The 18,933-nt window shown below is 35.3% G+C and overlaps 1 protein-coding gene across 4 annotated transcripts in view; it reads right to left on the bottom strand.

Annotated features, from left to right (window-relative positions):
- CCP110 (centriolar coiled coil protein 110kDa) overlaps positions 1-18,933 on the bottom strand; it is a 20,808-nt gene that overhangs the window by 1,511 nt on the left and 364 nt on the right. For 2 of the 4 annotated variants that reach the window (XM_010837120.1, XM_010837122.1), the window contains exons 2-15: positions 17,245-17,390; positions 15,237-15,392; positions 14,654-14,782; positions 10,602-12,246; positions 8,325-8,455; positions 7,656-7,833; positions 6,965-7,104; positions 6,441-6,557; positions 6,000-6,101; positions 5,701-5,817; positions 2,835-2,908; positions 2,225-2,287; positions 1,523-1,582; positions 933-1,018 (exon numbers count right to left, since the gene is read on the bottom strand). In XM_010837120.1, the coding sequence (XP_010835422.1) occupies positions 933-1,018; positions 1,523-1,582; positions 2,225-2,287; positions 2,835-2,908; positions 5,701-5,817; positions 6,000-6,101; positions 6,441-6,557; positions 6,965-7,104; positions 7,656-7,833; positions 8,325-8,455; positions 10,602-12,246; positions 14,654-14,782; positions 15,237-15,377 (2,983 nt within the window). In that variant the 5' untranslated portion in view covers positions 15,378-15,392; positions 17,245-17,390. The remainder of the gene's footprint in view (positions 1-932; positions 1,019-1,522; positions 1,583-2,224; positions 2,288-2,834; positions 2,909-5,700; positions 5,818-5,999; positions 6,102-6,440; positions 6,558-6,964; positions 7,105-7,655; positions 7,834-8,324; positions 8,456-10,601; positions 12,247-14,653; positions 14,783-15,236; positions 15,393-17,244; positions 17,391-18,933) is intronic. The other 2 variants (XM_010837121.1, XM_010837123.1) reach the window with 2 other exon arrangements.

Raw genomic sequence — 18,933 nt, 5'->3', positions numbered from 1 at the left:
AAACTATTATACATGCAAAAGGTGAGCAATCAATTCAAAGTTGTGATCAATATCTTGTTCCTTCTTTGAACTTATGTGAATAACATGAAAAAATTTGTTGCTTGTTCCCTCCTAATTTGGAGGAAATCACTTAGCAATAAAAGCTCTAAAATATATTAAGAGGAAGATTAGAACTGTTAAAGATTTAATTTTCCTTGCCTGGTGATTAGATTTCTTTTAAAAGTTTAGAAAGCAGTCTAGTTAAAGCAAAACAGTTTGAAAGTATTTTTAATGGATCACATAATTTTTGGTGAGCTTATCATAGTGTCTTAACAAAGGTAGCTAAAAATATTAAAACATTAGCTTAAAGGTTTTGCATTAGCTCAACAACGAATTTGTCTTTCTGCCACCATAAATAGGATTTCAAAACACATTTTTTTGTTTAATCCTTAAATAATTCTCAAGTAATGAATATAAAGACATTTAGCTCAAGCTTCTTATTGAGCAAAAGATTAAGCCCTTACCCCCTCGCACTTGGCATATTCACATGTGACCCTGTAGTCAGAGGGAAAAATTCTTCCCCTTATGTGCAGATACAAATATTCCTGGGGGATGCACTGCCCCAAAATTGAATAGACATGCACAGATTTGGATAGATCATTATATTTTACTCATTTATAAAAACTCTTCTGAATTAAGTGTGTACAATTCTACAAATTTTTCAAATTAAAAAATACATAGTATCTTCACGGAATTTACACTGAACCACCATTTTACTCAGACCTCCTGCTGCCATAAGATACTAATACAAATGCTCACCAGTAGGAACGACTGTGAATATGCCAAAATCATGGTGGCAAGGAAAGACACCGCATCCCCCTGGTATGGCCTGCGTTATGGGGCAGCTTGTGCACGTCTTTCTATCGAACAGGTTTCAGGAATTGGTTACACACCTGAAACAGGCGCTCTGCTAGGCACTCTGCTCTGTGAAGACTTCTGTCTATTTTGCACAACCCCCTTCACTGATGTCTTAGGGGTTCTAATTGAATATAAAAAAATTAATAAGTCACTTGCATTAAGTTCTAAATGTTCAACATTCAAAAAAAGCAACCATACTGCATCAACTGTTCAAAGCACAAATAAGCTTGAAGAGAATTTAAGTCTCATGCATGCGCACAGTAAGAAAACTATACTTTTGCTTCAGCAGGAGACAATAACCACTAAACTATAGCTTATGCTTTGTTGGAGAATCACTTTGGTGATGCTGAACGTACTATATGGATGTTTACAATATTTAATGAGCAAAATGGTATGAAATGAAAAGTAAAAACACACCAACAAAAGATGATAATTAAAATATAATACACAACAGTACACCAAAGGGTTATCTTTGAACAAAACATTAAAAGCTCTTCCTAATGCTATAAAAAGACCATATTTTAAAATAATTATCTTTTACATAAAAAGCACTACGTTATTTTTCCCTCTCAGATCTAATCTCGATTTGAATATTTTTAAATACCCATGTGTGTTGAATTCTTACCCTTGTCTACTCAGTAGCCTATGAACAGGTGCATTCTGTCCTTGATTTGGCTGAAGGACTCTGTTGACAAAGTAAATAAAAATTAATCAACAGGATAAATTCAGTTTTTCCCCTATTATCTTTCAATAGATGAAAGAAACAGTGAGGAAGAAGTCAACTATGCAATGATCTGGCCTATACTTTACCACAAAGGAAAACGAAGTGATTAAAGCATATTAATATGGTGCCTAAATGCTCACCAAGAGGCCAAACCTTGGTTTTTTTATCAGGAGATATCTAACATAAGTATTAACCCTGTGCTTTTAGATAATTTATTTGTGTACTTTACAAAAGCCAATTTTTCCTTTCAAACATCTGAGAAATAAAACACAAAGAGCACAAAACAGGTCACAATTAAGTTTAACTTTCTAAGGTTTTAAAGTAAATATCCAAGATCCCTGAGACTGCAAACTGAACTCAAAGACATATGGGGCTCAAATTTCTATGTCCTACAGAAAGCTCCAGGAACATCTGGTCTGACACATGACCTTGCACATGATCAGGTATTACTGTGGATTCAGATCCTCTCGGCCTCCAACTCAACAGGGAGAGATTTACTGATGTAAAGGAGAACAAAGCTAATAAAAAGCTTGGGATTTATAAAATTTTCTTCTCCTTAATAGTTAAAAAATAGTCTCTCAGTGAGACTGTGATTTTTCTCACCTTGTTTCAGAAGGATTTTGCTTAACCAGAAATTTCTTACTTGGCATTCCCATTTCTGCAGCCCTAACACAATATAAAAATAAGGACATACAAATAATGTTTTTAGAAAGGGAGAAAATACATGATTACAAATGTGATACAGGATGACAGAAACAAATCATTTCAAAGTCAGTATACTACTGGAAGACCTATAATAAGCATATTAAAGACAAATTTTAAGAAAGAAGAGTTTTAATAGGATAGTTTCAGAATATTCTTTGTATTAAGTTTTTCCCACTATGAAGTCTTTAGAATATTTGAAAAAGAATATATTTAAAAGATAAAATTAACATTGAACATAAGGATTAAGTATTTTTAAGATTATTTGACTAGCTATCAATTATACAAGCTGACGTTGACATACTTTATGAATACATTTATCTACAGATAAAACCAGATTTTCCCACCTGATTTTAATAAAACTCTCTATACAAGGGAACTTCTATCACCCTAGTTGAACAAGAGTCAATTGTTCTTTATTTATAATTTGAAAATACAAACCAACAGATGCTTAAAATCAATTGGCCTGATAATAATGAAATCAGAATGTGACAAGGCATGAAAAACTTACTTCATGTACTTCTTCCTATCAAGAGACTTCTGTGTTGCAGCTGAAAGAGCCACTCGTGGACTTTTCATTTTATCCTTTAAGACAAAAGTAACATGAAGCTCTAGTGGTATCAGTAATACCACTGTATTATAGTATAGGATGATCTCAAATTGTATGGAAAGACTTTTCTTATTAACATTTTGAACTTTAACCTAGTCTTTACAATTGAAACAATCTGATTTTTCAAAATTAATTAAAATTATTTTGCCCAATAATATAAATTTGGCTTGTTTCTCTTTTGCCAACCCCACTAAGATCACTGATTCAAACCACAGATTTCCAACACTCTGATATACAGCTGACCCTTGAACAACACAGGTTTAAACTGCCCAGGTGACATATATCCAGAATTTTTTCAACAAATGTATTGGAAATTTTTTTGAGATTTGTGATAATTTTTAAAAACTCAAAGATGAACTGTATAACCTAGAAATGTCCAAAAAAATTAAGTATGTCATTAATGCATAAAATATATGTATCTACTGGTCTATCCTTATAAGCATAAGGTGTGACTATTTCACATAAAATCAATGTTTATTTTGTTTTATAACTTTGCTTTCAAAGTTACATTACCATATAATATGCCAGCCTCTCTCTCTTTATCCCTCCCTCCTGCTCTCTTCTCTTTCAACTGCAGCATATCATAACAGGTAAATGGTGTTAAAAAAGAAAAAGGCTAACAGTTTCCAATACTGTATTATGAACATAGCTGTAACACTGTAGGTCATAATTATAACGATTTATTCTTTAGTGTGGGCTTCCCAGGTGGTGCTAGTGGTAAAGAACCTACTTGCCACTGCAGGAGACATAAGAGACTCAGGTTTGATCCCTGGGTTGAGAAGATCCCCTGGAAGACAGCAAAGACAACCCACTCTAGTATTCTTGCCTGGAGACTCCCATGGACAGAGAAGCCTGGTAGATTATAGTCCATGGGGTCGCAAAGAGTCGGACACAACTGAAGCGACTTAGCACAGCACAGCAGCACATTATTTAGTGCACAGGCCAGTCTACTATGAAGTAATCACAGTGCTTATACTAGGCTCCCAGAAATCAAACATATTGCTGTCTCTTCATTATCAACGCATGAATCATTATACCTGTAAATAAACATGAATTTCTTCTTCATGTTACATGTTATCTTTTCATTTTTTATGTCTAATGTTAGTAATACATATAGCATCTTCAGTGTTTTGTATCATAAAAGACAATACTGCTGTAGGTACTGCAAGACAGGATTCATCTTGTAAACAAACAACATAAATTTATGGTATTGATACAGTACAGTATGGTAAATATATGTTCTCTTTATTATTTTCTTTAGCTTATTTTACTGTAAGGATACAGTATATAAGACATATAATATACAAAATACGTGTTGATTGTTCATGCTATTGGTGAGGCTTCTGATCAACAGTAGGCTATTAAGTAGTTAAGTTGTTGGGAAGTCAAAAGTTATACTCAGATTTTTGACAGTGGGCCACCCCTAAACCCCCACGTTGTTCAAGGAGCAACTGTATTTCAAATTAATTTGGAGCCTGTTTTCTAATTCTCATTTATAAAAGAGGAACTATGCACATGATAGTTTCAAGGATATTTAATCAAGAACAGTCAGTTTTTTAATGAGTCATCCAAGCAGCATGCCATGCTTAATTCAAAAACCTAATCACAAAACAGTATAAAATCCTTTTACCAGTTTCTTTTCAATTTGTCTACAGATTTAACTATTTTTGGTAATCCTGAGAACTCTGTTTTAAGAATTGTAGGAAGGGTGCTAAAATCAATAAAGAATGATATTTAGTATCAATTACTCCAAACCCAGAAGAACCTCATTGTGAAGTAATTATAGATAGATAAATAAATATACCCCTAGTTCCTATTAATATTTGGTCTTTGAACCCAGTTCCTGACACAAAGCTCCTAAAACTCTTGTAATCAAATATCCTGAGTGACAGGATCATCTTTTTTCCTAATGCTCAATCTTGGACTTTGGTTCTTAACACAGAGCTCCTATATCTTTTGGAATTTCCTGGGTGACAGAAGCATCCTCTTTTTTTTCTTTTTTTCAAACCTGGGATCTGACAGTAAAAGCACCAAGCCCTAACCACTGGGTTGCCAGGGAATTTCCCAAAGCACCTTCTGTTCTAATAAGACAAACCTGAGGGTCTCTGGATAAGGGCTAGTCACCAGAAACACCAACATGATTACAGCCTTAGAACTTTCAGTCTCACCCCCTATCATCTGGGGCAGGACTGAGGCTAGAAATTGAGTCAATAATCAATCATGCCTTCATGATGAACCCTCCATAAAAACCCAAAATACACATCCCTATGCTGAGAAGGTGGCGCACAGCCTCCACAGGATGGAAGCTCCTGCTCTCAAGACCCTTCCACCCCACACCCTGTGCATTTCTCCTTCTGGCTCTTCATCTCTGTTATTGTATCCTTTATTATATAATAAACCATTAAATGTAAGCAAAGGTTTCCCTGTGTTCTGTAAGCCATTCTAGAAAAATCTTCAAACCAGAGTAGAGAAAGTGTTCATGGGAACCCCAATTTATAGCCAATTGGTCAGAAATACAACATGGAACCTGAGATTGGCATCTCAAGAGGGGCGCAGTCTTATATGAATGTCTCCCTATCTTGTAGGATCTGACACTGACACCAGGTAGATGGTATCAGAACTGAACTGAATCATAGGACACCCAGCTGGTGTCAGAGATCTGGTGTGGGAGGAAAACCCACATATTTGCTATGAGAAGTATCTTGTGAGTGTAAAGGAAAGCAATGTGTTTTTCATCATTCACTAATTTAAAACCCATGAAACATACCATTTGCCTGAGCATTTTCTCTTTGCGAACTTCTCGATCATGATGTAGAATAGACATTCTTTCAGCTGCATCCATTACAAAGAATATGTCATGAATGCCATACAGGGCAGCTCGCAACTAAGTTCAAAAGAAGAAAATATTATACCAATTTAAAAAAGATGAGGTTAGAGGTCAGTAATATTATGTACTCTTGAAGAAAAAGGTTAAAGTTTTAACTGAAACCTACTTTCAGTGGTTCAATCAAGGGAGAGAAATAAAACATTTCCATCTCCTAAGAGCCTTGAGGACACATGCATTACCTGAGCTAACACTCTTTCCTGAAGAGAAGCATCTTGTGCTGAAACAACTCCTCTCTTTAAAGGTGCTTCTGACTGAAAACTTCTTATAAATTCCATAGTATCCTGAAAAAAGAAATGCTCCTTCATTTTTCTAGGAAGATTTCATGATCACTGGAGTTTGTGTTCTTTTTTTCAGTCAAAACAAATCTAAGTACGCAAATAAAACTATTACATCAGAAGTCAAACAGCACTCTCTTTAAAGTGAGACAAAAAATGCACAACCTACTTCATTCACCTATTTTTAAAAATTTTCTGAATGAGATTAATCAATTTCTAAAATTTAAGCCTTAAAGGGACTGTAAGTATTTGATCTGCCTAAGTACTGAACTCAATTGTCAACCGTGTCAGAACACTGATAGAAACTGAGATGGAAATGCAATACAATGTACACAATCCTCTTACTTTCACAGTTTGTCGAAGTTGTTTCAGCTTATCTGTCTGCATAAGCCTACGAGTAAGGAATCCTTTTGCCACTGCAGTTACTTTGTTAAATTTTGCTTGTACTTCTGGACTGAAAACCTAGAAATAGTATAGACACAACAATTTAATAACCTGAACATTATACTCAAGACTGTTTTCTTATCTATTACAATGAATAGTTTGCACATATGAAATTCTTCCATATGTGTTTGCTGTGTTGTTTAATATCTAATAAAAGCTAAGCTTCTGATGTATCACAAAATATTTATGGTTCACTTGTAGAACCTAAGATAATGTAGCTCTTTAAAAAAGATAGATTAGGGACTTCCCTGGCGGTCCAGTGGTTAATATTCTGTGCCTCCACTGCAGGGGGCCTGGGTTCAATCCCTGGTCAGGGAAACAAGATCCTGCATGCCAGATCCCACATGCCATATGGTACAGCCAAAAACAAAATAAAATTAAAAAGACAGACAGACATGCATGCATATATCATTAAGTTTGCCCACCTGAGACCACTTAGTTTTGGCCCTTCCAAAAGGCCTTGTTACTGAGAGTTTGGTCAAGCCACTACTTGATGATCCCCAGAGGTAGAATGGTACTTCATTTGCAGAAGCAAAGCTATGTTGTAGGGCAGAACTTGTGAAACCTTGAGAAACATACACATAGTATTGTATTTGATGTCAAAACAATTAGAATACACAGAACATCCAAATAAACATGACACTCATTAAGAATAACAACTCCTCTGAAATTGATCCACATGAAGACTTAAAATATTTATGGACTTCAAGCTTATACACCAGATGGATCTTTTCAACACAAAGAGCATTTCAGGATAATTGAAGATAAGCTCTTATTGGGGCTGGGAAATGAGATGTAATTCAACATCACCCAGGAGATAGCAAACTGAGTTTTCCCTTGAAGAATATCACCTGCTGCATGAGTGAACAAAGACTGGGCTCTGAGTCAAATTTCCTGATATTTTCCTTGCTAAGGTGGCTTTTCTTCATGAACACCTGCTCACTGGTCTTTGCTGCTATCATTTCATTTTTCATCAATTAGTAAGCAGCTGGCAAATAGCAGCGGGTTGGACATGCGATGACTAATAGAAAGGAGGTACAATTTTAAAGTGTGCCAAACAAAATATCTTAGTATAAGATAATTTTCTTAAATGTTAAATGATTTTTTAATATTTACCAGAACTATTTGAATTCGAAGTATGGAGTGAGTCCACTTGAGACAGCACTGTGTCTAGTAAACCAGAGTCACTTATCTTTCTCCATCCAAAGTCCACAGCATTGCTAATGTCCAATTCAGAGGCTTCTGCTGTAATTATTGTCTTCTCTTTTAATATTTTCTCCTGTTCTTCTATGTCCTGCAGATTAAGTTTATTACAATGTGGTAGGCTCTTTTGTTTAATTACATCTCCAAAGAGTATCATTTTAGGCTTAGCTAAAAGTATGTATGATTATCAGCAAATTATTACTTTAGGTTTTCCTCCCTCAAATAAAATTGACAATTTGTTTAACTGATTCTAAAATGTAATAATCTTAAAACAAGTGTCCTTCCTCTTCTAATACACCCTTACAGAAGGCATATTTCAGCATCTACTTATAAAATACCTTTTAAAATATTAAAAATTTTGAATCAAGGATTCAATTAAGTATCCTTTTGATAAACTATGCATTTACTTTTAGATAAGCATCTAAATATTGTAACTCATACTTTGGCAATAAAAATACCATCCATGTAACAAAATCAATGACCCCCTTAGAGTAAGATACACATAAGTAACAATTACAAATATCCTCTACATGACCAAAATTCCACTCACCAGCCCTATATCTCTACATTTTAATTCCTCACCTTTTGCAGTCTTTCCTGTTCCCTTTCCTGCTCAGCTATGAGTAGTGATAACTGCTGGGCATGCTGTTCTTCTAGTCTCTTCCGCATTTCTTCAAAAGCTAGTATCTTGCTTTTTAGTATCTCCTCGCCTTCTGAAAAAAAAACATGTCCCCTCAAATTTAGAAAATTTAGTAATATCTGATGATTTATACCATCAATTTAAATTACGCTTCTAACCAGAAAATATTCCTGGATCCAACATAGTACAATCAAGATACAGCCAGATCACCATTCTGAACCACATTCTCTTTTGTTCTCCTTTCATTTCAGATTACTAAAGGTCTGTATCTTATCACCCTCACCCAATTATTCAACAGATCCCTTCATGATCTGAACTGATGGAGACAAGACTGTATGTTCCATCCAGACTCTCCTTACTCCAATGAACTTCAAGATGTGGTTCTCATGTGCACCTCACCTCCATTTATTCTCTTCACTCTTGTCCTTTTCCAGGGTCTCTAGTATTATAGCTTAGCCTGTGCTTTTTCTTTTAAATAAATGCTTTGATAGTGTAAAGCTACTCAGTATAAAGTTCCAAAAAAGATTAAATACTAAAATTCCATATAATTACTAAAAAATATATTAAATCAGTATGACTATGCAACTTACTGAACAGAAAGTGGTGAGATACTCTGAAATGTTGAAATACCAAGTATTACACAGACGTAGTACAGATATTCAGGGATCCACTGTAATTCCCCTAAATTCAAAGAATCCTTCTTTTCAAATACACAATGATTTTCATTGAAAATAATTATATTTGTCTTACTCCTGTAGTATTCCAATAATTTGTTCCTAAATCCATTTTATTCAGCTGTAACAACTGGCATTTGTACATGGGCAATTTTTTATAGGTTGACAGGGGGAGCTGGAAAAGCAGTAGAATAGTTAACTCTCAGCAAGAAAGGAAAAAGGCTCTCCACTTAACCACTCAGCCAATAGCAGGAGTCCGTTCAGCTCTACCTTAAAAACTTATAAATGAGTGCCTGTCCAGGGGCTCCCTCTTTGGGAGGTGTCCCAAGGTAGACAGCCAAGCTATGGGCAGCTCTCAGCACACTGTGCTGCCTCCCATGCCCACCACCACAACAACCCAGCTGCCTCCATGACCAGCCTGATCTCCCACACATGGCCTTCCTCTTATGCCAAAATTGCCACTTAGTTAGTCCCTGTACTTTTGGTATTCACCAAGACAGCCTTAGCCTGTTGTGTCATCTATTTAGAGAAGCCAAGCCAGCTTCTCAAGTATCAACTGTTTTCTTTATTAGAGTTCTGATAAAGCTGCACATGCATTAAAGGATCTGCCCCAATCCAACTCTATTTTTCTGATAAACTTTGTTATTTTTAGTGTGCAATTTTACAGAATATAGTTTTTTTTCAGGAGGCTATATATCACATTAGTTAAAATGTCTGTGTCTAAAAAGTTAATTTACTTGATTTATAAGTCTTTACTATCAGTAATGAAGAATTATGAATCATAACAACAAAGTAAGGTGTAATAAGACTTGTTTTAACAAGTTGCTGTTAATATAACACTAGATGCAACAGAAATTTTGAAATAATTTTCACTACTAAATATACCGAGCCTTATCAGTGCTATTTTCTCTAATAATTTGATGTTAAAGTGTTTACTGAAGGGCCAACTTGTGGCTCAGACAGTAAACAATCTGCCTGCAAGGCGGGAGACCCAAGTTCAATCACCAGGTCAGGAAGATCCCCTGGAGAAGGAAATGGCAATCCACTCCAGTATTCTTGCCTAGAGAATTCCATGATCAGAGGAGCCTGGTGGGATACAGTCCATATGGGGTCACGAAGATCAGAGACGACTGAGCAACTACACTTTCACTTTTCAAAGGGCCAACTGCATAAGCATCTCATTACAAATCAAAGGGCAAACTGGTGAAAATACTGGAAGGAATATTGGTGAAAATAAAGGAAGACATAACAGCAATACAATGGATTAAAACTATGAATGATGCTTCATGCAAGAACTTTTTCCTTCAGTCATTAACAATATTCTCTATTAATACTAAATGGACTGTGAAAGATTTATAATTTAAATAAGAAAATCCTTTAAGAAAGCCTATCAAGTGGCAATACACTGTAGCTAATTATGCTCTCTGATAAATGAAAGTAACCTGAACAGGTGAAGACAATTATTATTATTCTGCATATTGTCAATTAAAAGTATTAAAGATGCCATCTGTTTGGCAGATATTAAACACTTCAAAGCCTTCTTACCTTTGGAACTACTTTCTAACATCTTATTCTTGATGTAGACAGATCCTTTAGAATATCTTTTTTCTGGCAAATGTTGCCTTTCCTGTTCAGCTATTCCAGTTGTTACAACATAAGGGTAGTTTTCTTTTTGCAAATTATCAATATCTAAATCAAGTCTCCGTTTAACTTTCTCAAAACTGTTATCCAAAAATTGTTCTTTTCCACAGGACACTGTAGGGGTATCCATCTGCTGTCTGGTATTCTGGTTCTGCATCAGTAAAGGAGATGGGTTTTTTACATCATAAGACTTATTCAGTTCCATCTGTAAGTTGCAGGAGTTTTTCTCTAACACATTGGTTGACTTGACTCCACTCACACTACCAAAGTTTTGACTCAGAACACACTCTCTGGTGGCATATGGCTCATGCAATCTTTCCCCTGCAGTACATGTACTGTCCACTCTGTGCGGTCCTCTCGCATCAGATATTAACTGACCTTCCATGATAGCAAGTCCATGAATAACTTTATTTTCTAATTGATTACCTGAAGGTTGACATACCTGATTTGATTTACCTAAAACCATTTCCTGTATGGCTTCTGTATTTTTGCTGACATAAACCTTACTTGAACAAACTCCTGATAAATCAACTGGTAACTTTGGCACAGTTTCAGGTACATTTGTTTTTTCATCAGTTCCTTGAACAACTAACTCTACTGCCTGTTCTTTCCCTTTAGGACTTAATTCTGAAGCATTTATTGGGTTATTTATAAGTATATGACATGCTGATGATGGCCTAGAACGCCTTCGATGCATTTTAGGACTTAGGCTTGGCTCTGGGCTAGGTATTTTGGCATAGGAACCAGTAAGACTTTTGATAACATTATTTTCAGTAACAAAAGTGGGAATGCCTTGGAAATTAGAATCAGTCTCTAAAACAGTGGTATGGCCAGTTCGTATAGATATGTCCACTTTAGAAAAGTTACCTAAAACAGATGTATTCATGCTGCTTGCTTGAGTGAAAGCACCTTGGAGAAGAACATTTGATTTATTAAGGCTTGGTTTGTCAGGAATAACTGAACCACAGTGTTTGCCTATCAACGGGGACTTCTCCTTTCCATTGTCAGTCACTTTAACAGCATCATTTTCTTTGTCTGAATGACTCTCATTAACACTCCTCTTTACACTACTTCTCAGACTGCGTCTAGACTGCTCCCTTTCTATATATTCCTTTGACTTTTTCATCAGGTTCTGAAGACTCATTATGTAGGGATCCGGAGTAACTTCCTCCAAAAGTGATGGATCTTGTTCTTCATTTGTTGGAAAGAGAACATCAGAAGTAAGCGTCTCCTGTGCTGCTGTTGAGGAAGTCTTTAAAGAAGCTTCATTTTCTGCCTGGCTAATATTTGAACTATCACATTGCTTCAGATAACTCAATTCTTCCGAGTCCCTAGCTAAGTCTATTCCATTAGATTTAAATCGATCCTCATTATTCAATGGCAAAATTCCAGTTATCTTTTCAAACTTTGCTAAAGTAGAGTGTTCAGTAGGGCTTGGCAAGATATTTGGAAGTGTAGCAGGAACATTCAAGTTTCTGACTTCTGAATTAGAGTAAACTGTTTCAGTCTCCCACTGATGAAAATCACTGGCATCAGGTGCTTTTCTAACCTGAAAAAGGAAATATAAAAATTAACATTTCATCACTACACAAAAAGCCTTTGATTTCATTGTTTTCTAAAGCAAAACTGAAACTGAAGATTCAGAATTCTAATATTTAAAAACACAAACAAAAGCTCAGATGACATTTTCCATGGTATTCTGTATCATATGGAGCACAAATTACTATAAAAAGCATCTACTGGTCATGCTGGACTATTTATTAAAAAATTATAAGAAAAAAAGTAACATCTAAATAATCTAATAAAATTATGAATGTATGTACACATCTATACACACACACATATATATTCATATACCAGTGTGCAATTTAATCTTGGAATAGAAGTATTTTCCATAACTTTCTTCTGGTTATATGTTATTAACATCACCAACTGCTTCTCCTATGAGAACTATCATCTAAGGATAACAATGTGTAAGATAAATAGCAAGTAATTAAATTCCTTACTTAAATGATTCCTCTTTAAGAAAGACTAACTTGCCCAGGATATTGATTAAGCAACATTAATCCAGTACCAAGACTCTTGCCTCCCATATGCTTGCTCCCAATTTTAACTAAAACCCTCTGTATGTTGAGACAAATTTGTGGTAAATGATAGCTCAGCTATGCAGTTTAGTACTTGAAAAATAAAAACTTAAAACTCAATACATTAAAGCAAATTCCAATTTGATTAACTGATGACTACTTAAAACAACTGCCTGCGAATGAGTTTTTGAACAAGCAAAGTTAAAAACTTAATAAAAAAAAAAAACTTAAAGAGAACAATTGTATACACAAGATTCAACAGAAAAAAAAAATAAAATTACATTTTGGATCTATTATTTTTAAGTAAAAAGTCAACTAGGATGTTTTCTAAAGATTCAGTTCAGTTGGCTCAGTTGGGTCCAACTCTTTGCAACCCCATGGACTGCAGCACACTAGGCTTCCCTGTCCATCACCAACTCCCGGAGCATAATTCTAAAGATTATACAAGCATACATGAAACTGGCAAAAATCATCACCATATTATCTTACGAATACAGACTCCAGAATCCTGAATTTTAAAAGATTTTTAAGCTGTTTTGTGTTTTTTTTTTCTCAGACAACATGGCACTCCTATTTTAGCTTACAAATCCCAAGACATGCAATTGTTTCCAGGTACTCTGCAATAAACAGTACAATGAGATATACTTACAACTTCACAACTGAAATAAAATAAAAGGAATACATACTCAGGACACGTGTTCACAGGTTTAAGTAAAATTATTTCCTCAAAATAGCTAAACATTACACATCTGTGATATTCAGCACCCATCCTTTTTATACATCACTAATATAAGCCTTTGATTATACAATTTAAATAACAACAACAAAAACAATCTACCACAAAATCACAGATTTTACAGGTAAAACAGACCTTAGAAAGCTTCTTGTGTAAGATAAAATTTCTCTAACTGCATAATTAATCCATTACTCTATATTGTACATGCAGAGAAAGTTTTTAAACTCAACGATAATCCCATTAGCAATATATTTGAATTGTTCCCTCAATGGACCAAGAATAATATGCTAGTTTTGTTCCAAAAATAGGAAATATGTAATAAATCAAAAACCCACCCTTGTTGTGCTACTCATTATAGTTTTTAAATTCAATATGAGGAGTAATTACACTTTACAAATTAAGATCAACTACCCACAGCGAAAGGAAGGTAGAGTTAGTGGGAAATATCATCTAGCATGAATTACATGAACCACAAACCTCTAAGATTATAAAAGAATTAAAAGATGTAACCAGAAAAACAGTGCTACATATGGCAGAAATTATTTAAATTACCCAGTTTTTCTTCTTAGTATGAAACGATCCAGAACGTAAAACCAATTGTTTATACAAATCTAAAGTAACTGCAAAAGGTAAAGATGTGTGGTTTAAATAGTTTCAATTTATATCTAAAATGCATCAAGAAAATTCTGTTATGTAATCTAAATTGCATTTGTATATCTAAGATCAGAATTTTCACCAAAAATATTGGAAGCTGTTATTTACTTTAGCAGAGAATGAGAATAAGATCACTGAGTCAATAGACTGATTAGTTCAGAGGTAAACTACAATGGCCAATTCTATCATTTTGTCACTGAGAATTCAATGTTTTTAGAGTCATAAGACACAGACAATAAGCAACTATACTCAGTGTGTGGGTCCACTGTCTAAATACCCTCTGATTCAAGTACTGAGCATCACTAACAAGCAAATGAATTTTCTTTAGAGTAACTGAAATGGAATATTGCAAATTACGAAGCTTCTCAAACACAACTGCATATTGGTAATTAACCACTAAAGCAAATATATTTCTGAAAAATATCATCAATGCTTACCTCATGATTTCTTAATTATAATTTAAAAGAGCTTATATTACACACCTGAACATTTTCAAGAATCTCTTGGACACGAGACAGTAAAGCTTTCTTCCTATTAACCTGCCTTCTTGCTTCGACATCAAGTGCTTTCTGCTTTTCTTGTTGCATTTCCTTTCTTTTCTCAATTTTAAGCTGAAAAACATCATAAATATGTAATTACTTCTCTTAAATGTAAAAATATCATAAATTCAGGAAGTTCTTAACCAGAATGATTAAAGATGTGTGCAACAGGTAAAACTATCTACAGTGAAAGAAATCTGAACCATGGTTGGGGTTGATAACTGGGATGAAAGATGTGAGATCTTTCTGTGGTGATGAAAATGTTCTGTATTGGTGTGAGTTCTAAATGAATGCCATATATCAGAACTCAAAAAAAAAAAAGCTATGTCTCTCCTTTTGAAAAGGGTTAAGCATCTTTTAGGTATTTATAAGCCTTTCATTTATTTTTCTGTGAACATGTCTCTCCTTTTGAAAAGGGTTAGGCATCTTTTAGATATTTATAAGCCTTTCTTTTATTTTTCTGTAAACAACCCTACTGATTCACGATTTAAAAAAAAAAAATTATTTAAAATCAAAGAACATTTACCAGTGGAGAAAGCACAGCCACTCCATGGAAGCGAATAAGTGAGATGCTTTCAGACTGGACAGGTAGAAAGCTCTCTGTGGATAATGATGCTTCTTGGATTCTGGACAGACTTTTCTCACAAAACTTCTCATACTCCTCCATCTTCCCACAATCACACTACAGCAGGGGAAAAAAGCCATTTTTAATGTGCTGATCTTAGTTTATTTGGCAAATCTGTAGGGAACTGAAATATTTCTAGAATTCACAATTTCTAGAACTGGGCTTCCCAGAATTGTTTTCCTGATCAGGAGCTAATTCTTGGGCACAAAAAAGACCTCAAGACCCTGCCCAATTAAGCCTGGCTTCATGTACTAAATATTTCTGAAGATTCGTATATAGTCAATCTTTAAATGTGATTAATTTAGAAAGGCACAAAAAATTCAGCAATGAAACCTTCTGAAAAGAAACGCTATGCAACCTAACTAACTTTAGACTTTAAAACAATATTATCTTTTCTTCAGCAGGACTTATCTATACATCACAGGAAAAACTATATAATACAAAGGTAGGAATCCTTAGCAAAACAAAAAAGGGGGGTGGGGGCTAGATAAATAAGAAAGATATTTACTTTCAAAAATTCTTCTACCACAAAGTCCAGTCTATCACTTGCATATCTTTAAGAATATAATTTGACTCCATGATAACTGGCCAAATCAGAAGTGAAAAACAGAATCTATTGGCCCTCATATTAATTCTACTTTATAGTTGAAAAATGGAACCATCACCAAACTACTTACAACAATCAGTCCAGTAATTTCACAATTTCTGGAAAACTGTGATGGTGGCTATGAAAATATAAGGTAACCAGGAAGGATTAGCTAACAATTCATTCATCCAGCATGTGTTAAATATTTGATTGCCTGTTTTCACAGTATTATGTCTGGCATTGTTTCCTAAATAAGCAAGGGAAAGGGAAAGAGAGCTATCACTGGACTCATAACCAACAAGGATATGAACTGTGAAAACTGAAAAACTAATACGATAATATTCCTTTAAGTGTTCATTTTTAAACAATTAACAACAAAAAAAAGAGAGGGAAGTGAAATTCAATTCATGACGTGGGATATGCAAAGATGAAATAAGATACAATATGATACTGCCCTAAGCCTCAAGGCACTTAAAAATTTAGTACTATAACGTATCCGGAACAAACAATAGCACAAATGGAAATGAAGGAAAATCATATATGAAATTATGATTACATTATGAGAAAATAAGATCTATTGCTAGTTTTGACAAACTGGTAGTCTTATTAATAGCAAAACTTCTTCCTATCATCCCATCAATTCTAATTATTTCTATATTCATTTATGCAAATTGAGAGCTTAATTTCAAAGAAATGGTTCTCTAGCGTATAAATGAGATTATCTTGCAAACTTAAATTCATAAAACAAGAAAATAAAATACAAAACAGCTTACTGCATGATAACCAAAGCAGGCCTCATTTAGTCTAGGCTTCAACCCATATTATATATTAAAAATTAGAATAGGCAGAAGCTAAGATATGAGCAAGTTAAATGATCCCCTCTCTACTAAAATACTTCAAAAGAATTTTTAACACAACCCACGCATCCAGCATTACAAGAAACAAAAATAGATTATTCATACAATGAATGTAATATACTTCCAATGGATATACAAGCAAAGCATGGAAGGTCTGGGAAATTTAAGGAAATAAAATATCTTTATGGTAATAGCTTTATATTTCTTTGAACATCATATAAATATGCCCCATTGCTACAGAAAGTTAAATTCACATCCCTTAAACAGTATATGTTTGCCATACACACTGCAGTCATACAGCAATATATTTTTATTACCGCATAACATGGCCTATAATAATGCATTAAACATCCAAATACAAGTCTAATATCATGATGATGAAAATAACCAAGTGACCCTACAGCATGAACCCTGCGTCATTCACTATCACACTATCCTGCTGTTTCCCAACTTTCATAGCACTTACCCCTATCTGAAATTATCTTGTTTATTTCCTTGGGTTTTGTCTGTCTTCCTCCACCAAAATGTAATCTCCATAAGCACAGGTACCTTCTCAGTCTTGCTCACCAATGAATCCCCATTACATAGGACAAAGTCTGTACACAGGAGGCACTTCATAAAAATATTGAATAAACAGAATAGTTAGCTCAAACAATAAAGTAAATCAGAAAAAAGAAGACAGTGGACTATACTGCAAAGAAGCTAGCAAGGAAGAATGGAATTTAGAGAATGGGAGTTTCATAGATGACCCTATTCCCAGAGAAAATGGTACCTCTAAACTGCAAAGCAACCATTCAAAAATTGAGAGCCGGAATCCTATACAATTAAGCAACAGGGAACTCCGTTTCTCATGCCACAATTACCTCTGTCAACAGGGTTTTATTTTAAGGGAGCATTAATTACAAGGCCACTGCAACCACAAACCTACTGCCCCATACTTTATCACTAAGCATTACTGGTCCACTTGAATTAATAATTTGTTGGCTGCATCAAGTTCAGACATGACCTGTCTTCTCCATTTAAACTCGGATCCTTCTCCAAATGAGCCTCTTTGCAAACCCCATAGACTTACAACTCTGCTACCTGCTCATCAGTGCTCCATCAGAAATGTCACTGAAGGGAATGTTAAAAGAACACAGAACATGTCCTGTTTACACATCCTAGCTACTTGTTTACCCATCAGTCTTTTCAAAGGGGCAAAAAAACGGGGAAGCTTTCTTTTTCAGGCACACACGAGCTGTATGTTCTTGGCAATTCACTTACCATCTCTATGCCTCAGTTTCCTGTAAAATAGGTATAATTATAGTATCGCTTTGACGAGATTCTGTGTGGATTCATTAGCAGGACATGCAGAAAGCAACGAATGGGAGCAACTTTCATTAGGAAGAGAATGATGAAGACTATTTTTTTTCCACTAGTTTATGAATTCCTAGAGGGCAGTTGGTTTCTGATAAGATTCAAATTGAACTTAAAAACGTGGGGGTTGAAGAGGGAGGGGACATATGTATACCTATGGCTGATTCATGTTGAGGTTTGACAGAAAACAACAAAATTCTGTAAAGCAATTATCCTTCAATTAAAAACTAAATTTTTTTAAAAAACGTGGAAAGGGGGACCTCAGCTTCCTCATTTTGCTGCGTTTATACCCCTCCCCATTAAGTCAAACTCTAGGCGCCTGCCATTTGCTTAAACTAGGAGCAGGGAACTGGGGTCATAACCAGGTAGAAGCAAAGGGTGGAAACCACCTAGTAGCATGAGGGCCAATAAAGATAATTTGCTTTTTTATCCTTCTGCTTATGCCCCCAGAGAGTCACAAACGTAGGGTGAAGAATGCGCCTAGGCCCTTTAGCTGGTGATAACTGGCATTCAGAAATGGCCAGTGCACACCCTGGGACGCTCCCCTTGCCAGGAAAAAAAAAAAAAAAGTGTGGCCCAACCAGTTCTATCAACAGGAGATGGTTCCCCAGTTCTGGTCCAAGTTTATTTACTGGGGACCCTCTGCCGTCTCCCCAGCGCCCCAAGCCCACCTTCCCCAGCTCCTCTAATAAAGCTCCATCCCGAGGACCCACCAGGCGGTGCCAGCATCTGAACATCACCTCCGCGACCGAAGCCGCCGGCCCCCGGGGCCCCCGCCTCCACACAGCCTGAGTCTTTC

Source organism: Bison bison, unplaced genomic scaffold (assembly GCF_000754665.1).
Source record: "Bison bison bison isolate TAMUID 2011002044 unplaced genomic scaffold, Bison_UMD1.0 scf7180017864072, whole genome shotgun sequence".
Taxonomy (NCBI): domain Eukaryota; kingdom Metazoa; phylum Chordata; class Mammalia; order Artiodactyla; family Bovidae; genus Bison; species Bison bison.
Note: the sequence above shows the minus strand (reverse complement) of the source record. Positions and strands in the feature narration are given on the sequence as shown.